The sequence below is a fragment of the Equus caballus genome, chromosome 6, assembly GCF_041296265.1.
Source record: "Equus caballus isolate H_3958 breed thoroughbred chromosome 6, TB-T2T, whole genome shotgun sequence".
Classification (NCBI taxonomy): Eukaryota; Metazoa; Chordata; class Mammalia; order Perissodactyla; family Equidae; genus Equus; species Equus caballus.
This window is the reverse complement of record NC_091689.1, coordinates 85852996-85880335: the sequence shown is the minus strand read 5'-3', so window position 1 is coordinate 85880335 and position 27340 is coordinate 85852996. Positions and strand designations below refer to the sequence as shown.

Below are 27340 nucleotides of genomic sequence, written 5' to 3'. Positions count from 1 at the left end.
AGATATGAACCACCTGCCTCAGAATCACCTACAGTCTATGTTTTTAGACTGTACTCCAGGTAAAATGAAAATATACTTTAGAGATGAGAACATGGAACTTGTATTTAAATAAGCTAACCAGGTGGGTAAGTCTTATTCACTCTAAATTTTCAGGTCTATAGAACTTCCAGATAAAGTCCTAGTATGTTTTAGGACAAACAAACCTTTTTATGATTTGAAGCCTCCATTTTTTCTTGCCTTGTTGAATTTTATCTCAACTGAAGCAACCTTTTCCCCCAAAGGCAGCTAGCTTTTATTGAGAGTTCATTCTCAGCCAGATACAGATCTAGAATCACTTTATATACACTATCTCCTTTCATTATCAAAATAACCTTATAAAAATGAATTATTATTATTACATTTATTTTATAACTGGAGAAATTTAGCAGCAAAGAATTTGAGAAGCTTGAACAGGCTCACACGTTTTTCTGGATTAAAACCTTGGTCAACTGGCTCAAAATTCTGCACTCTTAGTGATCAGGCTTATGATAACAGCACGTGACATTTGAAGTCCTTCTTAGAGCCCCAGTGGTAGTGCATGCTGAAATATTTATATCTTTAAAATTCTCTTATGATTAATATGTGATTAAAATAGTTATTTTACAAGGAGAAGGTCAGCATCATGTCTTGCAGAGTAAATGAAATTTAGCATTTGTGTTGATAACTAGAAGAGAAGACTCTTCCTATGGCACAGAAAGGAATGCTAATCATAAAGAGAAGCAGGAAGGAAAAGGGGCATTGTGCTGAAAGGTTTAGTTAAAATGTTAGGAGAAGGTTAATTAATTGACGTACAGATTAAGTAAACTTAAAGCATAAGTAAACATTTTTTACCTTTTCTCAAAGATTTTAACATTAAATTTTTTCCTCATTTTCTGGAAAAAAAAAATCTTTTGGAGAGTATCTTTGAAGGCTTGTTTCACTTGCTGGTTCCTTAGACTATAAATGAAAGGATTTAACAAAGGGGCAACTGAGGTGTAGATAACAGCTACACCTTTGGTTAAAGTCACCCTTTCCTTTGCTGCTGGCTTCATGTGAATAAAGATACAGCTCCCATAAGTAAGGGAGACTACGATCATATGAGAAGAACACGTGGAAAAAGCCTTTGTTCTTTTCTGAGCAGAGGAGATTTTTAGAATGGTCTTGATAATATACATGTAGGAAAAAACTACTAAGAGCAACGTGACCATGAGCGTTCCACCAGCTAAGACAAATGAAACCAATTCGAGGAAACGCGTGTCTGTGCAAGAAATCTGCAGCACAGGCGAAGTGTCACATATGAAATGATCAATTACTTTGGAAGCACAGAATTCCAGTTTCAGTCCCAAGACCAAGGGTGGAAAGGTAATCAGAAAGCCGGCTGTCCATGAACTGAGCACAAGCCGGTAGCACATTTTGTTGCTCATAATGATGGGGTAATGTAAGGGTTTGCAGATTGCTACATAACGGTCAAAAGACATGGCAACCAGTAGGTAATACTCTGTAACTGCTATGAAGAGGGAAAAGAATAACTGAGATACACAACCATTGTAGGAAATGATTTTGTTTTTAGTCACGATGGTGACCAAGAATCTGGGAATACAGATAGTTGTCAATAAAACTTCTAAGAAGGAGAAATTTCGGAGGAAAAAATACATGGGAGTCTTGAGGCAGGGATTCAGCAAGGTAAGGAGGATGATGGATAAATTCCCCATCATACTCAACATGTAGTTTAGAAAGAGAAATATAAAAATCACCATTTGCAATTGCGGGTCATCAGTCAGCCCCAGGAGAATGAATTCTATTTCTCCTGACTGGTTCTTCATTTCAGATTTGAGTTCTATTAAATAGACATAGGAAAACAACTCCAAAAGGGGAAAGAACTGAATTTTTTAAAAGCTACAGACAAAAAAGTTTCAGAAAAGTAAACAAGCTCAAAAGGTTGATCCAATTTGACAAGAAAGATGATATCTAACATTACAGCATAGATCAACCTAAGCACCCTCCAACTGACTGTTCCATAAGCCACGGTGATCTTTACAACACTACTAAATTCTTTCTTTTTCCCCATTTGACCTTGAAAGATAATTTAAATTTTATCTGATCATTTCCAATGAGCTGAATCTCTTTAACTGTTCTAAAGAGAGACAACATACCTATTACTTGAAATGTATTTTCAATGTATATTGCATATATTATTGAAAAAATTCTTGTAACATCTAGACAAGTATACCAGTGTCAGTTTGCAGTGTTTATGCAAAACTTCTTAGCTCATCAAAATACTTTTTAAATATATGGAGCACATAGAAATTACATATTTTCTTGGTGATTGGAATACCCTAATATATACCATTAATTATTTTGTCCGACTGCGGTACTTCTCCATTGTTCCTTCATTTCATTTAATGATTATTTTTGGGGGGTTTCAAATACATCAGTCTTCTCATAATTAGTTGTATTTAATCAGGAAGTATTGAATGTTGCATCTACATAAAAAGAGAAACATATATGACAGTTTAAAAGTCAGTGAATATTACCTGACCTGTGGTTGCAGAATTGCTCTCATTTATGATCTAGATAGCTATTCCAAGGAATAAATGACTTACCATGTCCGGGATATATTGATATAACTTTCCCCTTCTGAGAATATGGTAGAAACAAGAGTCAAAAATAAATAAAGTATATTCTCTCTTTTATAAAACTATAAAATATTCAAGTATTTCAAGAAGAAATTTAATTTCAATATTTTTCTGGAAAAAGACTCAAAACAGATATGCAGGCTGGAAATTATATGCATCTGCTAATGTCTTCCACTTTTGCTTACACTCATCAAAATCACAGGACCTTGATATTACAGATAATTCAGCTAGAATCCTTTTCCATGCCAGATAAGATTTTTCTGGTTTTTTTTCTTATATATTTAAATCGAGAAAAAATCTTCATGAAAATTCTAAATGTAAAGATGATGCTCTAAACGAAAAGATGTTTGAGAAATCTCTCAGATGAAAGAAACCCAAATTTTGTAACCAGGAATTATTGCTTCCAGTTGTACACTAACAAAAGCCACAGTTTTATCATTTTCTTCACAAGAGACACAATGAGATTAACTGATTACTTGAAATAGAAAGAGGAAGGAAAAAGAAATGCCCTCTAGAGACTGATGTCAGGACACCAATTATGGAAAAAAAAAAAAGACAGAGAGAGAGAGATAGAGAGAAAACAAAGAAATAAGAAATTAAAAACCACTGTGAATTATTTTATCTACAAAACTGAAGGGACGTCCTCCCCAAAGAGAACTAGAAGTGATTTAAACTCTAGACTTAATGCCAACAAGAATTTCAGATATTCCACTGGTCTAGGACAATATTCCCAATACTACTAGAAAGAGAGTTCAGCCTCGAAAGGAACCTGTTTCTTTTTTCCACTAGGCAATATGTGAGGAATCCATTAACTTGATTGTGACTCAGCCCCAAAATTGGAAACTGCCATGGGCTGAGGTTCCTTTCCCAGTCAGGGAACCACACCACCTGTCTGTTGGTTGTCATACTGTGGCGGCTGCTTGTTGCTGTGATGCTGAAAGCTATGCCACTGAGATCCCACTTCCAAAAAATTGTCCCTGAAATCCCTCTGAATAGCAGTGGAGCATCATCTGATGCAGCACCAAATCATAAGAGGATGGAGCAAAAAGACCGGGCAGGGTTCCGCTCTGCTGTACACAGGGTAGCTGCGAGTCAGAACTGACTCAAGAGCACAATAACAAAGTACTTAAGTGGTTCCCTATTTATTTTGATTTTGAAACAATACAAAACAGGCAACATGGATCTTTTATTCCTGAATCATTTGCTACTCAATTTGCCACTCAATATATTAGCGTGTATGTGTGACAAAAAAGAATATTCGACTAGATAAGCACAATACAACCTTCGTTATCAGGACATTAACAATACTCCAACATCAAATCTAATTCTCCAATTCTATTCAAGTTTCACCAGTTGTCCAGAAATTTTCCTTTATAGAAAAAAGAATATAGTTTTGAATTACATGTTTCATTTAATTGTCAAAAACTTTCAGTCTTCTTTAATTTGGAACAGTTCCTTAGTCTATCCTTAACTTTCAAGAATGTTGACTGGAAATTATTTTCCAAAAATTTTATATTATATCCTTCAATTTTTGTCTGAAGTTTTTGCATGATTATATTAAGTTTACTAACCTTTGGCAGAGATATCACAGAAGTCATGATGTCTTCTCGTGGAATCTTATCAGGCATCACACTATTTCATTTTTTCCCATGATTGGCGATATTTTTTTAATTTCTTGATTAATTTACAAGATTGTTCACCATAAAGTTACTCTTTTGTCTTTTAAACCAATAAATCTTTTGTGTAGATACTTTGAATACTATGTAAATATCTCAATCCTTGGACAACTTTCAATTTATAGATAAATTACTTTATATCATTACAAATTTGTGGTTTCCAATTTTATTCATTATTATCATTATTTATTTTGATGTTCTGTTGCCCCAGACTTGGCCAGTGTAGATCCCTTCACGATTGTTCCCTTGTGCTTTTGAGAAGCCCTATCCACGTTCGAGGGCTTCTTTATTCCCTGGCACCACAAAGCGGCTCGTCTTGTACCTTTTCTACACCAAACTTGGTCTAAATGATTTCTTCAAGGAGTCCTTTCTTTTTTAATGCTGAAGAAAGTTATTTGAAAGCTAAGATCTGGGTGCTATGAGTGTTACATATGCTCATTATTATGGGGGATCAACATTCTCAGGTCCTCACAGTGGATAGATTTACACACATGCACACTTATACATACACATATATGCACATATACAATATGCATATACTTATCAATATATTCAGAGAGGTATATATATATATGTATATGCACACACTCATATATTTATACACGTGCACATTTACACACACACACATATATACAGATATTTATATCTCTATGTTTCTATAATCTATTTGTTGAATGACACGAGTTCACTCCAATACATCAATCCAGCACCACAGAGGTTAATCCACTGTATTCATTTGGTGCGCAATTGGAAAAAAAATGTGGATTAATATGATGATATTTCCTCCAAAAATGTTTGTTTTGATTTTGCCAGGTACCTGAAGCCCTTACTACTCTAGGACAATCTCAGTCCAAATGCACATATTGAGAGGATTTGAAGATGAAAATTCTGTACCTGAGAGAGTCTGCCAGTAGAGTTTCTCAACCTAAAATTAGGGGTGTTCACCAAATCTCCTCTGATGCGCCCTGTGTCTGACTCCCTGGACCCAGGAATCAGTCAAAAACACTGAGCTTTCCTCAGTGATGACACTTCTGAATCAGCAATTCCCTCAGGGGAAAGGAGGCCCAAGGGCTGAACTTATTTTCCTGGATCTCACTTCCCTGTATTCTGGCCTGATAACTCTTCCCTATCTTGTTATCTCTCCAATTTATGTCAATCTCGTATTTCCCATTCTTCCAGCTGTTTTCCATCTGAGGGTTGATATATATTTAAAGTTCTTTGAACTTATTTTCTCCATAGTGATGTTAATGACATTTTCCTGAAGAAAAGAGGTTGAAACTCATCTTCAGATATTTCATGCCCTGTGAAGTTAAGCCAGTTTTATGTAGGTTGTTTATCTATTCCCTATGTTTTCACAAGAGTGTTTTTATATATCACAGATACTAATCATTTCTAGCTGCAAATATTGCCTCTCAATGTGTGACTTATATTTTTTTCATTTTCTGATGTTTTTGAAAAACTAACTCTCCTAGCTATTTCTCTGCCTAAAAAACCTTTAAACTTTAATTCATAAATAATGATTTTGCTGCATATACAAGTCTAATTTGATAGTTATTTTTCTCTCCGTATTTTTGTTAAACTTTGTATCACAAAGTTGTTGTTGAATTATTAGTTGCCATGTGTTTCTAATCTATATTTACTTTCTTACTGCACTTAAATATTTCTCTTTATCCTGGCAATTTCAGCAATTCCATTTAGATTTTCCTTCTCATGGATTTCTTTTATTTAAACTTGCATAGTATTTATTTGGATTCCAAAAAGTTCAAATGGGTGTCTTTCATCAGTTATGGAAAATTAGTAGCTATTATCTCCAAATAAAAATTTTTCCATGTTCTAAATATGCTCTCCTACTAAATATCCAATCCATCAAATGTTAGAAGACCCCATTATATATGCATTGTTCTGTGAACTCTTTCATATTTATATTATCTTGCCATTCTACACTGTATTTTTTTTACTTTTTATTTTTTTATTATTTATTTTTTATTGCAGTAACATTGGATTATAACATTATTTAGCTTTCAGATGTACCTCGTAATATATTTTGAATTCTGTGTTGATTACATCGTGTTCACCACCCAAAAACTATTTATAGTCCATCACCACACATGTGAACCCAATCACCCCTTTTGCCCTCGCCCCTACCCCTTTCCCTATGGTAACCACCAATCCAATCTCTGTTGTTGTGTATTTGTTTGTCGTTGTTTTTATCTTCAACTTACGAGTGAGATCATACGGTATTTGACTTTCTCACTCTGACTTATTTCACTTAGCATAATACCCTCAAGGTCCATCCATGTTGCCACAGATAGTTGGATTTCATCATTTCTTATGGCTGAGTAGTATTCCATTGTGTATATATACCACAAATTCTTTATCTATTTGTCCCTTGATGGGCACCTAGGTTGCTTCCGAGTCTTGGCTATTGCGAATAATGCTGTAATGAATATAGGGGTGCATGTATCTTTATGCATTTGTGTTTTCCAGTTCTTTGGATAAATACCCAGCTGTGGAATAGCTGGATCACATGGTAGATCTATTCTTAATTTTCTGAGGATACATCATACTGCTTTCCATAGTGGTTGCACCAGTTTGCACTGCCACCAGCAGTGTATGAGGGTTCCCTTCTCTCTACACCCTCTCCAACACTTGTTTCCTGTCTTGTTAATTATAGCCATTCTGACCGGAGTGAAGTGATATCTCATTGGACGTTTGATTTGCATTTCCCTGATAGCTAATGATGTTGAACATCTTTTCATGTATCTCTTGGCCATCCATATGTCTTCTTTGGAGAAATCTCTGTTCGGATCTTTTGCCTGTTTTGGAATTGGGTTGTTGGGTTTTTTGTTGTTGAGCTGTATGAGATCTTTGTATATTTTGGATATTAACCTTTTATCTGATATATGATTTGCAAATATCTTAAGTTGTCTTTTCATTTTGTTTATAGTCTCCTTTGCTGTGCAGAAGCTTTTTAGTTTGATGTACTCCCATTTGTTCATTTTTCTTTTGTTTCCCTAGCCCGGTCTGACACGGTACTTGAAAATATGCTGTCAAAGAGCATACTGCTTTTGTATTCTTCTAGAAGTTTCATGGTTTTGGGTCTTACATTCAAGTCTTTAATCTATTTTGAGTTCATTTTTTTGTGCATGGTTTAAGACAATGGTCTGCTTTAATTCTTTTGCATGTGGTTGTCCAGTTTTCCCAACCCCATTTATTGAAGAGACTCTCCTTTCTCCACAGTATGCTCTTGGCTCCCTTGTTGAATATTAGCTGTCCATAAATGTGTGGGTTTATTTCTGGGCTCTCAATTCTGTTCCATTGATCTGTGTGTCTGTTTTTGTGCCAGTACCATGCTGTTTTGATTACTATGGCTTTCTAGTATATTTTGAAATCAGGGAATGTGAGACCTCCAGCTGTATTCTTTTTTCTCAGGAATCCTTTGGCTATTCAGGGTCATTTGTTGTTCGGTATTTTAGATTCAAGAATTTTAGGATTCTTTGCTCTATTTCTGTGAAAAATGTTGTTGGAAATTTGATAGGGATTGCATTCAATCTATAGATTGTTTAGGAAGTGTGGACATTTTAACTATGCTAATTCTTCCAGTCCAAGAACATGGAATGTCTTTCCGTTTCTTTGTGTCTTATTCCATTTCTTTCAACAATGTTTTATAGTTTTCGGTGTCAGGTCTTTCACCTCTTTGGTTAAGTTTATTCCTAGGTATTTCATTCTTTTTGTTGCAGTTGTAAATGGTATTGTGTTCTTAATTTCTCTTTCTGCCACTTCGTTGTTAGTATATAGAAACGCCACCGATTTTTGTATGTTGATTTTCTATCCCATGACTTGACTGCATTCATTTACTATTTCTAAAAGTTTGTTACTGGATTCTTTAGGGTTTTCTATATATAAAATCATGTCATCTGCGAAGAGTGACAGTTTCACTTCTTCTTTTCCAATATGGATCCCTTTTATTTCTTTTTCTTGCCTGATTGCTCTGGCTAGGACTTCCAAAACTATGTCAAATGAGAGTGGTGAAAGTGGGCTTTCTTGTCTGGTTCCTGTTCTTAGAGGGATAGCTTTCAGGTTTTCTCCATTGAGAATGATGTTTGCTGTGGGTTTGTCATATATGGCCTTTATTATGTTGAGGTATTATGTTGAGGTATTTTCCTTCTATATCCATTTTATTTAGAGTTTTTATCATAAATGGATGGTGTATCTTGTCAAATGCTTTCTCTGCATCTATTGAGATGATCATGTGATTTTTGTTCTTCATTTTGTTAATGTGGTGTATCACGTTGCTAGATTTGTGGATGTTGAACCATCCCTGCATCCCTGGAATGAAACCCACTTGATCATGACGTCTGATCTTTTTAATGTGTTGTTGTATTCGATTTGTTAATATTTCGTTGAGGATTTTTGCATCGATGTTTATCAGTGATATTGGCCTGTAATTTTCTTTTTTTGTGTTGTCCTTGTCTGGTTTTGGTATCAGGATAATGTTGACTTCATAGAATGAGTTAAGAAGCCTCCCCTCCTCTTCAATTTTTTGGAAGAGTTTGAGATGGATAGGTATTAAGTCTTCTTTGAATGTCTCGTAGAATTCCCTAGGGAAGCCATCTGGTCCTGGACTTTTATTTTTTGGGAGGTTTTTGATTGCTCTTTCAATCTCCTTACTGGTGATTGGTCTATTCAAATTCTCTACTTCTTCTTGTCCAGTTTTGGAAGATTGTATATTTCTAAGAATTTATCCATTTCTTCTAGATTATCCAATTTGTTGGCTTATAGCTTTTCATAGTATTCTCTTATCTTTTGTATTTCTGAGGTGTCCATTGTAATTTCTCTTCTTTCATTTTTTTGTTTTTTTTAAAGATTGGCACCTGAGCTAACAACTGTGGCCAATCTTTTTTTTTTTCCTTATTTATCTCCCCAAATCCCCCCTGGTACATAGTTGTATATCTTAGTTGCAGGTCCTTCTAGTTGTGGCGTATGGGACACCGCCTCAACGTGGCCTGATGAGCGGTGCCATGTCCTCGCCCAGGATCCGAACCCTGGGCCGCTGCAGCGGAGCACGTGAACTTAACCACTCGGCCAAGGGGCTGGCCCTTTTCATTTCTGATTTTATTTATTTGAGCTTCTCTCTTTTTTTCTTGGTGAGTCTAGCTAAGGTTGTGTCAAGTTTGTTTATCTTTTTAAAGAACCAACTCTTGGTTTCCTTAATTTTTTCTATTGTTTTTTTTAGTCTCCATTTTGTTTATTTCTGCTCTTTTATTATTTCCTTCCTTCTGCTGATTTTGGGCATTGCTTGCTCTTCTTTTTCCAGTACCTTAGTTGCACCGTTAGATTGTTTATTTGGGATTTTTCTTCTTTGTTGTGGTAGGTCTGAATTGTTATAAACTTCCCTCTTAGAACTAATTTTGCTGTATCCCATAGATTTTGGCATGTCATATTTTCATTTGTCTCCAGGAATTTTTTGATTTCTCCTTTGATTTCTTCAATGACCCAATCATTGTTCAGCAGCATTTTGTTTAATATCCACATTTTTGTGGCTTTTCTGATTTTCTTCTTGTAATTGTTTCTTGTTTCATACCTTTGTGGTCGGGAATGATGCATGGTATTATTTCGATCTTCTTAAGTTTATTGAGACTTGTTTTGTGGCCTTATATGTGATCAATCCTGGAGAATGTTCCAGGTGCATTTGAAAAGAATGTGTATTCTGTGGTTTTTGGATGGAATGTTCTATATATATCCACTAAGTCCATCTGGTCAAATGTGTTGTTTAAGGCCAGTGTTTCCTTATTGCTCTTCTGTTTGGATGATCTATCCATTGGTGTAAGTGGAGTGTTAAAGTCCCCTACTAGTATTGTGTTACTGTCTATTTCTCCTTTTATATCTGTCAATAATTGCTTTATATATTTAGGTGCTCCTATATTGGGTGCATAGATATTAACAAGTGTTATACCTTCTTGTTGGATCATTCCATCTATCATTATGTAGTGCCTTTCTTTGTCTCTTGTCACAGTTTTTGTTTTAAAATCTATTTTTTCTGATGTAAGTATTGCTAACCCCACTTTCTTTTCTTTGCCATTTGCATGGAGTATCTTTTTCCATCCTTTCACTTTCAGTTTGTCAGTGTCTTTAGGTCTGAAGTGTGTCTCTTGTATGGAGCACATATATGGGTATTGTGTTTTTTTTGTCCAATTAGCCACCCTATGCCTTTTGATTGGAGCATTTAGTCCATTGACATTTAAAGTAGCTATTGATAAATATGTATTTATTGCCATTTTGTTACTTTTTTCCTGGGTGTTTTAGTAGTTCTTCTCTGTTCCTTTCTTTTTCTCTTGCTCTCTTCCTTGTGGTTTGATGGCTTTCTTTATTAATATGTTTGATTTCTTTTGTCTTACTTATTTGCTTATTTATTATAGGTTTCTGATTTGTGATTACTATGAGGATCCTGTATAATAGTCTGTGTATAGCAGTCCATATTGAATTGATAGACTCTTTAGCTTGACCTCTTTCTAAAAGCTCTACTTTTTCACTCCCCTCCTGCCACATTTAATGTTTTGGAAATCATATCTAATCTCTTATTTAGTGTGTGTCTATCCATTACCCTCTTATCATTGAAATAGGTAATTTTATTACTTTTGTCTTTTAACCTTTGTATTATCTTCACAGGTCGTCGATCTGCTGTTTCTACTATATTTTTACCTTTACCAGTGATTTTATTGCCTGGTTTTGTTGATAACTTTTTATCCCTATTTGTGGTCATCATTTTCCCACTTAAATAAGTCCCTTCAGCATTTCTTGTAGAACTGGTTTCTTGGTGATAAACTCCTTTAATTTTTGCTTTTCTGGGAAGCTCTTTGTCTCTCCTTCCATTCTGAATGACAACCTTGATGGATATAGTGTTCTTGACTGTAGGTTTTTTCCTTTTAGCACTTTAAATATGTCATGCTATTCTCTTCTCGCCTGTAGGGTTTTGGCTGAGAAATCCACTGATAGCCTTAAGGACTTTCCTTTGTGTGTCACTTGTTGCCTTTCTCTTCCTGCTTTTAGGATTGTCTCTTTATCTTTAATTTTGGACATTTTAATTATAATCTGTCTTGGTGGACACCTCTTTGAGTTTACCTTGTTTGGAGCTCTCTGTGCTTCCTGTGCTTGGATGTCTGTTTCCTTCCTTAGGTTAGGAAAATTTTCAGCTATTATTTCTTCAAATAGATTTTCTGCCCCTTTCTCTCCCTCTTCTCCTTCTTGGACACCTATAATAAGAATGTTAGTGCCCTTGATACTGTCCCAGAGTTCCCTTGGACTGTTCTCATTCAGTCTAATTCTTTTTTCTTTTATCTGTTCAGCTTGGGTCATTTCCTCTAGTCTTTCATCTAGCTTGCTGATCCATTCTTCTGTATTGTTGACTCTGCTATTGAGTCTCTCTAGTGATTTTTTCATTTCCAGTATTGTATACTTCATTTCTGATTGGTTCTTTTTTATATTTTCCAGTTCTTTGTTGATGGGCTCACTGTGTTCATCCAGTCTTCTCCCAATATCTGCGAGCATCATTATGAGTTTTTGTTTGAACTGCTTGTCAGGTAGGTTGCTTATTTCTGTTTCATTTAGTCCTTTTTCTGGGGTTTTGTCCTGTTCCCTCTCTTGGAATGTATTCCTTTGTCTCCTCATTATGCCTCTTTCTCTGTGCTTATATTTATGCATTTGGTGAGTCAGCTATGTCTCCTGATTTTTGAGAAGTGGCATTGTATAAGAGATGCCTTTTGAGGCCCAGCTGTGTGCTTCCCTCTTGTCACCAGTCCAAATGATCCAGGAGTGACCCCTTTGTGGGCTACTTGTGTCCTTCTTCTGTGGCAGGGCTGCTCTTAATGCAGGTACCCAGGGAGTCTAGTCTTTCCTTCCCTGGCCATGCTGATGTTCTCATGTCTCATACCCTGGATCTTGCTCCACCCACTTTCCCAGTACCTCTATCAAGAAGTCTTTCTTAGTTCAACTGTTTAGGAGAGTTATATTCTCATGCCATTGGGAATTTTACTCCTCACTTTACATTTTCATCTGGCCCTCTTAGGAGCACATTCCAGGGGGAAAAGTAGAAGTGAATGAGATATTGAATCAATCATTGCATTGACCTGAGCCATTTTACTCTGCAGTAATAGCAATTCTAAGAATTAAATTTTGTTTTTGAATTAAGATAATTCTTTCATTTCCTCCAGAAAATCAATTTGCTTCCAAAATTTGATTTTTTTATATTGGGATGATCATGCATCTGGATGAAAAGAGCATGGAGAAAGAGAATGTGAGAGACAGAAAAAGAAAGATGAGGGCAGGAGGGAAGAAGAGAGAGATTAGGTTTCAAGTAGATGAGATGTAATCTTCTCAGAATGTCTGATACAGCCTCCTCCTTATACAAATCTCCATTTTCTGAAGTCCTGCACTGTATCTTTATACTATAACTTTACAGCATCATTTGATTTTCATTATGAAAATACACTTTCATGTATATGTATTCATTTTATCTCTCAAGAAAGTCAACCCAATAATCTCCGGTAACTTTCCTCAGATCATGTAGATGGTTAGTGATATAAAACTTCCATTGTCAGGACCACAAACTTATCTTCATTTTTATGACCATCTTTATTTTCTTCATCATTGTCATTATCACATTTCTTAAACATTTAAATGTATGAATAAAACTCTTAAATTTCTTGTCGGCCTATGAAATCACTATGTTTTTTATTCATTCTCTGATTTAATGTATTTTTGAAAGAAGAAAGGAAATGCTCTTCTTGTTTGTCACAGTTCTATATTGTCTTAGTTTATGTTCAATTCTTTGAGTCTACCACTCAGTTTTTGTACTGCATTGATAGAAAATTAGCTTAACTGTGGACACCGTTAAGGAAGACACTTTCAGAGTTTATGAAGTCATAGGATAAGACAAACATTTGCCTAGAGCACCAAGTCCTCTTTAACTTTATAAAAGGTAAGAAGTAAGCAAAACAATGTTCATTATGGAAAATGTCCTCAACCCACAAAACTCTTAGGATCCTCTGCCACATGGCTTAAGATCCAAACATAATCCTTCTACTAAGACACTTTTATTGTATTTATCCCTCAGTAATCAATGAAACCATAAACATTCAATTTCATGAAGCATATCTGGCACATCCTCTTCTATAATTATTTCAATTTCTTAGAGCTTTGTAAGTATTTGCTGAGGTAATGAATGAATGATCAATGAAAATAGTTCTTTTTCCAGAGTCTGGAATTTGTTGAGTAGAAAGAACTTACCCAGAAGACCTTGTAGCAGAGATCTTGTTCTCCATGGACTTAATTCTAGAGCGTGATATCTAGACACATGTGAGCCTCATGAAAAGTTAGCTTACTTTAGCAGCAATATAATTTATTTCCCTACTTTAATCACTCTTTTTCCTCATTCTTCTCTCATCTTCTGTGCCCTACTGAACATAATTTTCTACCAGGGTGCCAAAGGTGTCTGAAGTAATATGAATAAGCATTCATAATGTCAGACTCTTCAAACAGTGTCCTGTTTAATGGAGGTAAACTAAACAAGAAGGTGCAAAATGAATCTCATCTTTCCTCACTTGTCTCCAGTACTGACATGACTTTTTGGGCACAGTCAGTGATAGAAGCAGTAATTTGCAATTTCTGAGACCATATCTTTTCTTATTTTCAAAGTGCCTGCATTGAATTGCCTGTTGCCAACTCAACATCACATAGGACTTTCTTAGTTCTTCTCTAAGTGCAGTGGACAATGTGGATGCCATTTCCCAGAGTCCCCTTCCCTGTATGGAATTTAGTTTGCCCATGACAGGACTTGTGCAAAATTTGGAAGTTCAAAGAGAAGCAGAGGCTATTATTCTCCAGACGTGTTTGTAGTCAGGCTGCTGAGCAGGGGCAAGATCCATAATGAATTCTCCATATGTGAGAACTACCCCCTTTACTACTAAGACTATTGGTAGATGCTCTCTCAGAAATTACTAAGAGTTACTGCTGTTTCCCTCAAGCTTTCCTGAACCATCCACTAAGTCTTCAACCTGCGGTATTACTTTCCTCAATAGTATACCCAGTGTTCAAACATTGTTCTCCTGCTCTTCAAAAGTAGGTTGAGTCATGGAGCATATTGTGTTTTTTCAAAAATGTAGAAGGAGTTAATTTGGAATTGAGATGGGCTCCTAAAATATGCAGCAAAATGTTCAATGGTGTTCCTCCACATATATACCTCTTTTTGTCCTCTGGGGACAATCCATGTTACTCCAACTGCCTTGGAGAATAGGAAGTGAAGATTAGAGTCACCAAGACATTGAGGAACACCTCCTTCCCATCAATTTCCCTTTGGAAGACAGCTTATTTGAAAGGGCATTATGGGATGATAGAGGCTTTCAGCAATTGGCATTTTAGAATATCGTATGTACTGTCTTTTCGCACTGGTAGAAGTAAAGGATTCACTGTTGGAGAGAGTTTCCTCAGAGAACAAGAATGCAAATGTGTGGAAATAGGACAGGGAAAGCAAGCTGTGACAAAAAGACAACAGAGATTCTGCTAAATCACATCAGCAAAAAGAATGAACTGAAGATGCATGCAATAGCAGATGTAAACCTCAAAATCAGTATGTTGAGGAAGTGGAGACTGAAACAAAGTTCATGCTTTGTGGTTTCTCTTATAAGGTATTCCAGAAAAGGCAAGACTCATGCCTAAGGACTGAAAGAACTTCAGTGGGTACGTGCATCCAGTAGCGGCAGAGGAGGGAGGATGACCAGGAAGGGGCACCGGGATTATCCAGCGTGATGTAACATGCTCTATCTTTATGGTTACTAGGGTGTCACTGTTTGTCCAAATCCACTGGTTTAAAATGATTATATGCACTTTTATATGAGGTACACAATAAATTTGATTAAATCAAACATCCATAATGGATCAGAACATTTTTAACGTACAAATGTTTTAAAATGAATGAAATGATCCCAAAACCCAGTTTTAAGTAAGTTATACCTTGAATTTCTTCCATGAGTTACTATCATTTCTGGGCCTAAGACTATAACGTAATATAGGCAATTTTAACCAAAACCTGCAGTTCAATTATTTCTACACAAAACAATAACTGATAATGTTTACAAGTACCATATAGGTAACCATTATAACTCTCCAGGTGAAAATTATTTAGCAGAATCTCAGTTACTTTGTACATTTTATAACTCTGTTTATAGCAACTATGAAACTTTTATTTCTTTATTCTTCTTTCAAGGTTAAGCATAAATGGTGATTTCTCTCGAAAGGCCGCTTTGATCTTTAAAATTAATCAGATTTCTATCTCTTTTTCATTTCAAGTACAGTTACAAGATATAATAATGATCACGCTTTGAATGTCTCCCTCACAGTGTTAGCACACCAAAATTCTTAGGAGCAGATGCAATGGTTATCAATTGGCACATATGTTGAGAAAATTAACTAAGTATATCCAGCAAGGTTCATTTCTAGAAAGCATTTGGTCCACACATGAAAGTATCATTTATGAAAAGAGATATTTCTAGTCAAAGATGGAATTTAAGATTCTGGATTGAAGAAGGTAGTTTACTAATAAGGAGTACAAAGATTTACTCAGAAATAAGAACAGACAGAGTGAACAGACCAAGAAGACTTGGTAAAGCTAATACGACACAGATCACTGACGGGAGAAATGGCATAGACATGAATAAGGAATTGAAAGTTGCATTCAACTTTTTTCATTCATCTTTCAACAATGTATTATTTATATCCAAATTTTGTGTCATTGTTTTGAAAATAACAAAACCTTTGAAGCATATCCTTGAGAGCTTCTTTCACCTGCTGATTCCTTAGGGTGTAAATGAAGGGGTTTAGTAAAGGAGCAACAGAGGTGTTGAGTACAGCTACACCTTTAGTTAAAGCCACTCTTTCCTTTGCTGATGGTTTCATATACATAAACATACAGCTACCGTAAGTAATAGAGACAACAACCATGTGTGAGGAACAGGTGGAAAAGGCCTTTGCTCGTTGTTGAACAGATGGGAATTTTAGAATGGTTTTGATGATGTATGTGTAAGACAGACTCACTAACAACAAAGTGACCACAAGTGTCACGACAGCTAAGATAAAAGCCATAAGTTCTATGAAACGTGTATCTGTGCAAGAGAGCTGCAGGATAGGAGAAGTGTCACAGAGGAAGTGATTAATAGTTTTGGAAGCACAGAAATCCAGCTTGAGTCCCAAGACCAAAGGGGGAAATATGATGAGGAAGCCAGTTACCCAGGAGCTGAGTACAAGCTGATAGCACATTTTACTGTTCATAATGATTGGGTAATGCAAGGGTTTGCAGATGGCAACATATCGGTCATAGGACATGGCAGCCAAAAGGTAAAACTCTGTAACGCCTAACAAAAGAAAGAAAAATAACTGAGTTGCACAACCATTGTAGGAAATTGTTTTGTTTCCAGTTAGAATGCTTATCAAGAATCGTGGAATGCATATGGTTGTGAATGAAACCTCTAAGAAGGAAAAATTTCGAAGGAAGAAATACATTGGTGTCTTGAGATGAGGATCCAGCATGGTGAGAAGGATGATGATTAAGTTCCCCATCAGACTCAAGATGTAGTTGAAGAACAGAAACAGGAAAATCACAATTTGCAAGAGAGGGTCATTTGTCAGTCCAAGCAGAATGAACTCTATTTCCATTGATTTGTTCATTTCGTTTTTTTCTATCAAAGCTAGAGAAAACAAAAATTAAATTGCATAAAAACCTTCATAACTTCATTCTCAGTCATAGAATGTCCCATGTTCAGAAACTTACCTATGTGTAAATATTGTCACAAATCTCCTTTGTGTTCATCAAAATGGGTATGGCCTCTAATGTCGGTCGTTTTTATAAAAATGCTGAGTTTCTTTCCTTGACAAGATCTAAATAAGTCCTCTTTACCACTTCACAGGGAACTTATCAGTCACTTGAAATTTACCTCCACATTTACTTTTTTTCCCCTTTTTTGAAATCTTTACTTTTACTTTTCTTTTCCTTACCTTAATAGGATAAATAGTTCATTTTTCATATTTTCTAAATTTAGCAAATATCTCAAGTAATTTTTATTCCATTTATTCATTACCCTGCTCCATTTCATATTTTTTTTCTGGTATCATTTTCTTTCGTTTTTTTAACTCTGTCTTCTTGCCTGTACACATACTTTAGGAGTGGCCTTTAGATTCAACATTTAGACAGTTCCCAGTAATCATTAACAATGCCTCAAATATGTATGACTTAGGGAAATAAAAAGAAAAAATAATATTGCTCTTCCTATATTTTAATCTTTCTTTTACCGTATTCATTTTATAATAATTTCACATTACTTTCTTTATGTATTACATAAGAAGATTACATTAAGAAGCTGTACCTTTTCATTTCAGTGTAAAATGATTTTGAGCACAATTACAGTTCTGTGTATGACTAGTGTTACAGCAACATTTCGTAGTTACTAATTGTAGTTTGTTTTTTGATAATTACATTCTTAGTAGAGCCAGTCTATTTTATCTTAGCTAATTTTCAGGATTGGGGGCAATATTCAAAAGGCTTTCTTTTTCTTTTTTGTCCCTTTTAAATATAAGCTGTAATAGAAAAAAATCAAATGGCATGTGTTTTCCATTTCTTTTCAATTAAACGTATTCAAACATATTCTTTTACTTTGCTTCATAACTTGATATTTTTCCTTCTTTGCACATTTTTTTTAAAGCTACTGAAACACCAGCATCTTTCTCTTAAATATACCTGAACACTTGCCACCAGTTTTAATCTGTCTATTGTTCATGAATAATATGGTAGTCATTGCATTCCAACATAAAATTATTTCTATTTGATTGTCTCTTTAATTTTTCCATTAATCACTTTCTTTGTGTTATATTAAAATATGGATCCACATTTTTCATACATCAGCTGTGAAATTTTTATGATGTGGTAGACCAAGTACAACTAGTAAAGACATTACCACTTTATTTCATTGCTTTTTCCTATTTTTCATAATCTTCCAAGTTTTAGTAAACACTGTGTCTGTGACCTTGAACTGGGTGGAAATGTGCTTGTTAGATTTCCTCAAGATGTAGAGAATAGCTGCTCTCTAATTTTCCTCCATGATTCACACAACGCAACTACAAGTTGATAGAGTCAAAGAAAATGAATTAGAGACACATTCATATTTTGTATATGTATATACATAGTAAAATTATATAGAATTTTTTACTTCTCTATCTAAAGGAACAGATGAAACAAGACAATCTAAAGAAAAATTTAATTCTCTTACTTGTACTTCCGAAATTTTTCTTTAACTTCTGCTTCAAAAAAAGACAAATTAAAATTAAAATTTGACTTACCTTACACAGGGTATACTGGGATTTCTTTTTTTGCTATGGTACAGGGTAAAATGTATGGACTAACTACATTAAGAGTGATGATGCTCATTTCAGGACATTATTCAATCATTAAAGGGATATAGAAAACCAAAGTTTTCTTCAGAAGGATTCAAATAAAAGAGAAAATGTGTTTTATTTATTTTTCAAAGTGTTTCCCAATTTTCAGCTAAGTTCACATTCACTATGCATCTCAGCATTCAGCTACTAAAGAACACTGATATATCAACATCATCCTTTCCAATTTGGGTAAATTTTCAGAGAGTTTTTCTTAATCTTTAACTGGAAGTGTTACATCAAAGATCAAAATCTAGGAAGAAATACATTGTTTAAGTACAGAAGTGTAATATATCCCATGACTCTAACTAAGCTAAAATTTTATCTTTGATTCAACAAAGACACAAGGGAACCTATTGAAATTGGCAAACAAAGAAGATGGGTAAAATATTTCCCTAGAGATGGGCATTCAAACAGTACTACTTATGTGCAAAAAAAGAGTCCACTGAATTTTGTTTATTTTTTTAAAATCTGGAAAAAATGCAGTGAAAATATCAATTGTTTTATAGTTCTAAGGCTATAAGGGAAAATCTGCTCATCTAATTTTCTTCAATTAGAAGATTTATCTTACTATTACTAAAGTAATGATAATAATAACAGGTCAATAGCAGACTTTAACATTACAAATAGATTCATTCTTAAAATGACAGTTTTAAGGGCTGGCCCTGGGGCCAAGTGGTTAAGTTCGTGTGCTTGGCTTTGGCGGCCCAGGGTTTCGCTGGTTCAGATTCTGGGCACGGAGATGGCACCACTCCTCAGGCCATGCTGAGGTGGTGTCCCACACAGCACAACTAGAAGGACCTACAACTAGAATATACAACTATGTACTATGGGGCTTTGGGGAGAAGTAGAAGACGAAAATGAAAAAAGAAGATTGGCAACAGATGTTGGCTTAGGTGTCAATCTTGAAAAAAAATGACAGTTTTAATTGTATATTACTGGAATAACACCTAAGATTTTTTTATTTTATTTTAAGAGAGTATTTCTTTTTGAAATACGGGAAACAAAACTGGTGGCACCTTTAGTTTGTAACATGAAAGCCTATTCAGGAGAACTTAGATACCTGAAACATTTGGACTGTAGTGATACAGAGATGCCTAAGAGTGAAAGGGCTTGGTTACATATATTATATCAGGGATCCTGCTCTAAAATATTATTAAACAAAGTCCCCTGTGACTTTTTCATGACCCCAAAAAAGTCATCAAAGGCAAATCAAAAGAGACTTCTTCTTGGCGTTTAAATATGAAGAAAAATTGCTTACAGCAATCCATTTTTAAGAAAGCTCCAGGTCTACTGTAGGAATTCACAGGGCTGAATGGCAGCCCCAGAACACTTTGCTCTTATACGAGAAAAACAATGTTAGGAAAAACTCCTTGAAAACACCTATCCTTTTTCAACTGATTTGTGTTTGAACTTTTATTAAAAATCAGTTTTCCATACTGGTGTTGTCTATTTCTGGACTCTGTTCTATTTTATTGATCTGTGTATCTACTTCAAGAGAATGTTACCCTGCATTGATTACTGTAGCTGTATAGTAAATATTTAAACGAGGTAGTGTTAGTCTTCCAACACAGTTCTTTTCTAAGCTGTTTCGGTGATTCTAGGTGATTCCTTGCATTTATGGTCACAGTGTTACTTTTGGTCATTCATCAAATTAATCTTCCAGAATTTAAATAAAATGCCCATGATTGAAACACTCTTATGTGTTATTTAAAAGATATCTATGGAAACTTCCAGGCTTTGTCTCATGAAACATCTCAACTTTTGGTCCATTAAACAGTAACATAAAATCTTTTCTCCTGCAAATAGAATTTTTATTTGAAAAATTTTTTTATTATAAATACATCAGTATTTTTATTAAGTTGAAAAATAATTGAAGGTTAAATCATCTTGGCATTAACTATGATTAGAGTCTCTATAATGTACAGATAATTCTTTCATAAAAATAAGTTCTAGGGAGAAATGTTTTTCTTTACTGAATATCTCAAACGTAATTTCCTAACTTTTAGAATATATTTCTCATCTTTAGTGCTGTCTTTTTCCCAATATGGCATATTCAGTGTTCCACGTGAGATAAGACCGATGCGAACCCCTCAAGGAACAGACTGAAAAGCTGAAGATGTTCAGTGTTAGCCACACTCTCCCCTGCGCCCCATCCCCCACCCAGGGAAGAGTCATGACCTATTTGTACTGGCCTGTGCCAGCTTGATGGAGGGGCTGAAATGGGTATGATGAAATTTCTCTTCTTACCCATCGCAGTGTGGTTGATCTCAAATTTGTGTTTGTCTAGAGGATCTTTTAAAGCATAGAAAAATGTTTCTTTGTTCTTGATAATATGCATGAATTGGGATGGATGCCATTTCTTGTTCATTTAAACAAGCTTGCACACTGGAAACAGTGACACCTATAATAACAAGTACATCAGCCCATGTTTTGCATTTGACAGACACACACACACACACAAATGTAGCCATAATCAATACACAGGGCTAGTATAACTTTACCACTTTACTCAACTAAGCAAACTCAAATGCCTGATTCTTGTGTGTTTTACTTTCATGGCTAATGAGATCCAATTTCGCATAAGTGAATATGAAGTATTGGGAATAATTTTATTTTCTGTTCTTATAAGTATTTCCATTCCCTCAATTTCTGTTACCACCCACACCCATCACATTTTGTTCCCCAAAACAAAATGAGCAGGAACAGTCTGGTAACATCGGTGTGTGTGGCAAGAAACAGCAGTTTTCCTCTGAAGGTTATGGTTTTGAAAATGGTCCATGTAAAGAACAGAGAAAAGTAAGATAAAGGGAGGTAGAAGCTAAGGGAAATATATACATCGGGTTCATGAAATTGAATGAGGTGGGAGAAGAAGAGAGAAGAGAAAGATAAAGACAAACCTATATGGAAATCTTGAGAACTAAGAAGGGTGTTTTAGAGATAGGGTAGTGAGTTTGAGGAAAAAATTAAAAGAAGATTAAAAATATGCAAATTAGTAAAAAGTTGAATTTTAAAATATTTACATAAGTAAAATTTTTGAATTTAAAAATAAGTAAATTACCAAGTAAAACTATTTAACATGTAAAAATTTGGAAGTAAAAATTATAAAGAGAAAATATTACCAATGAAATTTCTCTATCTTCTTCGTTCTTTGTACTCATTTTATTCTGTCTAAAGTGCAGACTGAAAACGTGAACAATTTTGAGATCAGCGTGGCCTAAAAGAGATGAGAAGTGAGTGTTTGGTAAACTTCAACACATGATAAATCACAGCACAGTGTTGACACAAATTTTAGGAGCTATATCCTTCCCTGTCATAAGGATATTCAAACCTTTGGCTAACACAAAATTGAAGAAATACTGACCCTAGAATTCTATTCTCAATACTGAGCATATATTAAGACAGTCATGTTATTTAGGTTTACCCAGCTAGCAAATTGGAGATCAGGATTAAGTTTGAAAGAGAGTATTTTCCAAAGATGTCCTCCTAAAATTACAACATTTTGTACAGATAATTATACGCCAAATATAGTGTACTTCTTAAAAAAAAAATAATTACTCATATCTCCAAGGAAATTTTCCTTCTTCATTATCTTCATCATCAAACACATAAAATGATTAAGGTTTGGTGATGGTCCCTAGATAAGACAATGTTTTCTGTCTTGAGGATATAGAATAATTATTTCCAACCTCTGAAACATACTTTATTATTAAAGAGGTGTATACATAAATAAAAATAAACATATAAAAAGGCAAATCAAAGTTGTTTCCAGTTATACCTAGAAGAAATTAAGGAGGATTCTTAGATAAGCAAATGAGATATCCTATCAAATTCATGTTAATAATGAAAGTATATATGTGTGGAAAGAAATGACATTGTTCGTAGACATTCTTTCAACGTTTACATAATTATGAAGCTTTCTGTTATAATTTTTCTTCATTTATGCAAATTACTCAATGGCAAAAAATGTAAGAACGCATATATCTACAACACCTACATCAGAATTATACCCTCTCAAATTATTTCTTTGTCCAACTGCAACAAACACACTAACTATCTTCACCACACAGTATAAAAACATTAACAAAATTCATGTTAGCAAACCATTAGAAGTCAGGCCTATGAATGCAATGATGTTTAGTTGTATTAGATATTGAAAATATCATACAACTTTCAAAAAAGTAGTTTTCAAATACTAAATTTTTATTGTTTTTCATTTTCTTTCACCATTTTCTCTAACTCATAATTTAAAACGTTAAAAAATAAAGTTAGTACTTTAATGGTTAAAATAGAACAAAGTGGATTAAAATATATCTAACAGAAAATATGAACTTTAAATTTGAGACATACCAATTCTTTTCTTCTTTTTGCGTCCTAGAGCAGGTCTACCAAAAACACTTAAGAACTCAAACACCTTTTTAAAAGAAGATATATACACAGATTTATTCGGACAAGATCATCTCGCTTTCATTATTAAATTCTTTTATCACCATGCTGAACAGAGCACACTGGTATTCCATTGCTCTCTGAATGGATCTCACTCCACCCCCAATCTAAGATCGTTTTTCCCTATCTATAAATGGCAACCTTGTAAATGGTTTGATTAGCTAGTTTCATTTGGCAGATTTTTGGCTAGTTAGTAAATTTCCCCATTACTACAATTAACTTATCTATATTTTGAATACTTTTCTAAGTATTACCCACAATGCCATATAAAATTAACATTTGATCCCACGGAGTATTTGTGCTTTCTGTGCCCTGAAGGAAGATGTCTAAAGACTATGAAGAATTCGGAGATCCGGGAATAGCATTCCCAAAGGATCACAGATTTGTGTTAAGCAAGAGTCCTCCCCGACACTAAATATTTTAAAAAATAAAAATATAATTAAAAAAAACCCTACTTTTATCTTGGTCTTCAGAGAATTCAGTCTAGATTTCTCCACTAGGTCTTTGCTCTGTTACACAGTCGTGTTTTGAAATCCCAGATATGTAGATAAGAATCTGGAAGCAGAGCAAAAAAGAGGTTATTTTAAGTGATATTAAAAAGCGACAACACAACAGAGAGCTTAGACTGAACAGAATAAATTGTACCTCTAACTAACTGCACCACTATTACTTTCCCAGACACACAGAATACTTCATGTCTTATGTGTCCTTTACTTTCTATTCTGAAAGCTATGTTTTCTCCAAACAGTCTTTGTGATGTTGTCTAGTGGATCTTAAACTGATATTTCATGATAACTAAGCATTCTCCACTTCTTCAACATCAATAGAACATTTATCTGTGTATATAGCTAGCCTTTCTTGCAACTTGTGGTGGCCATGTGACTAAATTCTGTCCAAAGAAGGTAAATGGAGATAATCTGTGAAAAGTCCAGGATTACCCCTTGATAAAAGGGATTTGCCCTCCTCTGCCTCTTCACCTTTCTTACTTTGTAGTGCGGATGTGATGGCAAGCCATTTAGAGCCATGAGTATGAACAGTTACACTAGGAATGGTGAATCAACGAGCTAGAACACCTGTGGAGACCTGACACCATTGCAGGTCATACTAGGATAGAAATACAGTGAATTCATGGAAGAGTTTTGAAATTGGCAAACAGCCATTGATGATTAAGTAGCTAGTGACTGAAGTTTTTTTTTCCTTTTTGCAATTACTGATTATAACTTTTAGTTGTTCCGCCCCACCCCTTAACTGTGCAGTTTAGGCAATATGCTATCTGTCTCTCACTAGGTTTCTTTAGATAAAATTTCTGTGGAGCCTGGGTCAACACGGTAATGGGTGTTTCAGCTATTTTTCAGGAATTAGAACCCCCTGTCAACTTCAAGTTGTAGCCGCCCCTGACACACGAAGGGTTAATATCACTGGAAAAAGCTTGCCAACAAACTGTGACCCGGAGGTGAGAAGGCCGGTTAGCCAATGACGGGTAAGACCCCCTGAGGGGGCAACCTAAGCCAGGCGGCGGCCAACCGGGGGCACAGATGGAGAAACGATATCAATATCGGGAGCAAGAGGGACCGTTGCCTAAGAGACCTTGCCTGCTCTGAGATAAAAATATAGGAGGACAGCAACAACATGATAATATCAAAACAGAGGCCAAGGGAGGGCTCCTTGAGAAATCACTAAGAATTCTTGGCATTCGCTAATTACTTCATCCAGAACACCTGTGTATGTTTAACAGATGTAAGCTATGTATATATTGAAACGCTGGTTATAATAAACTCAGAGTGGCCATCAGCCCTCTCCGCATCTATCCTGATGTGTACATTGGATTGCGACACCGACACAAGTCAGTTGAGACCACCAACCCATCAACTGGGCCCACACAGATGTCCAATAAATGACATTTTGATGTCAAGAGGGTAAAAATTTCACCCTCAAATCATGCTAATGCCACCACTTTGTGAACATATGTCCTATGAAGAGACATGAATTCTGACTACGCTGCACAGATCGTCAATTATCTCACCTCTGCTCACCTCCAATCACCTCTCTCCACATTTCAGACCATCTTGCCCCCCTACCCTGTAAATACCCCTGAGTCCCATTTTCAGGGAGGGGAGTTTGAGATTCATTCTCCCATTTCCTCATTTGGCTGCTTTGTGATTAAACCTTCTCTCTGCTGCAAACTTGTTGTCTGTGAAATTTCTCAACCATTATTACTTCAAATATTTTTTTCTTCTATTCTCTCTCTCGTCTTCCACCAGTCGTCCAATTGCGTGCATGTTTTACTTTGTAAATCGACTGGCAGTTGTTGGATCTTCTTTTGTCCTTTTTTTTGTTTTTAATCTTTGCATTTCGGTATTTTTCGTTTGGAAAGTTGATGTTAACCTACCTACGTGTGCACTGATTCCTTCATCAAACATGTCCAGCTGACTGTTGATGAGTGATGAGGATTTTTAGGCTGGTTAGTTTTAAAACTACAGATGAGATTCAGGCTCCAAGGAATGGAATTTGTTTGCCCCTTTGTTGGGAAACATTTACATTTCTAAGGGAAACCTCTATCTGTGAAGATGCCTCCCTCTCTGTGCCAGGAAGAGGGGGGATGGTCTTATCTCTAGAGGCTCTTGGTCAATGCCAGAGGCAAGAACTTAAGTTGGTTACTGTCTGGCAACCTCATGTAACTGACCCTCCCCCCCCACAGATCCTCCTTTGTCTTTAGCCAAGGGTAAAATTCAAGCGGTGACTTCTGCCATTTACTCAATCCGGTTTGATTCTTATCTACCATTTTAACTTTTTTACATATTCTTTGTCTTGTAAAGAGATAACTCACATACCTATGCCTTAAATTTGGCCCTAACCCTCAGTTCGGGGCAGCAGCAGGAGCTCTGACTGCCCGTGGGTCCTGTCCCCACGCACCAGCTCTGCCTGCCCATGGGTCCTGTCCCCATGCCAGCGGGGGCAGCAGAAGCGGCGGCAGCAGAAGCTCTGACTGCCCATGGGTCCTGTCCCCATGCTATTCCACACTATTTTCTAAATAAAGGAGCACTACTGCCAGATCTTGAGAGTCTAAGAAATCTTTCTTTCGACTCCTCGGCTCACCGATCCCGCATCAATCAGTGCATCAACAGCGTTTTTTATTTCTATAGAATGACTTTTTATTTCTATCATTACCTTTGATTCTTTTTAGAGTTTCCATCTCTCTGCTTAAATTACCCATATATTCTTGAATACTGCATACGTTTTCATTTAGAAATCCTAACAGTAAGAACCATAGTTTTCTCAAATTCTCTACCTGATAATGCTAACTTCTGTGTCCCTTCTGAGTTTGGTTTTGACGATTACTTTCACACTCCAGACTGCTTTTCCTTGCTTGTGTCGTGCTTGTAATTTTTGTTGAAAGCTGGACATACTGTGTCACATAAACGGAGTGGAGGTAAATGGGTCTTTAGTATGAGGATTTATGTTAATTTCTCTAGGAGTTGGGCTGTGTTTAATATTTTCTGTAGCAATAGGTACAAGAAGGTTCTATTTCCTCTAGTGTCCTTATTTTTCTTTCCCCTCTTGACTTTGACTTTCCAAAGAATTCCTCCACTGGAAGAAGCTTGGCTCTTACAGCTCTTTCAACTGTAATCACTATTATTACACTGGATACCTGTTGGTCTGGTGAGAACATGCAGGGCAGTCAGAAAATTCTACAATCTTCCAACTAAATCTCAGCTTTCTAGGGTGCCCTTGTCCCTGGGCTGTGATCTTCACAAGTGTCTCTCCAGTCAGATAGCTTTTTTCCTCACTGGCCTCTACTCTCTTCCCTGGCTGCAGCATCCCCAATCTCTTTCCTTAAAGGCATGATACGTGTTGATTGTTTTTTTCCTCCTCTTATGTGAGACAGGAAGGTTAATAGGAGTTAGAGCAAGAAGATCCCCTTCATTCAGGTGATTTAGGCACAGACAAATACTTTCTCCTGGAGAATGGGCCTTTGCTATGGAGAAAACTCCAGGTGTATTTCACAGTGATTACTCTTCTCTTCCCTTGCCAGAGTCACAAGTGGTATTTCTCAAATATTCACCATCAGAACCTGGTAGGATTCTTTGA

General features: G+C 35.7%; 2 protein-coding genes across 2 annotated transcripts; both read right to left on the bottom strand.

The window, feature by feature from the left end:
* Positions 1-866: 866 nt before the first annotated feature.
* OR6C320 (olfactory receptor family 6 subfamily C member 320) lies at positions 867-1841 on the bottom strand. Its single transcript, XM_001490390.6, has one exon. The coding sequence runs from the start codon at positions 1839-1841 to the stop codon at positions 867-869; it is 975 nt and encodes a 324-aa protein (XP_001490440.6).
* A 14249-nt stretch (positions 1842-16090) lies between these two features.
* Positions 16091-17047, bottom strand: OR6C72 (olfactory receptor family 6 subfamily C member 72). Its single transcript, NM_001390980.1, is given in 1 exon segment — positions 16091-17047. A coding segment is annotated over 1 exon segment (957 nt).
* Positions 17048-27340: the final 10293 nt, after the last annotated feature.

What these genes read in the sequence shown, in the direction of transcription:
- OR6C320 (XM_001490390.6), bottom strand. Translation starts at nt 1,841, where the DNA reads ATGAAGAACCAGTCAGGAGAAATAGAATTCATTCTCCTGGGGCTGACT.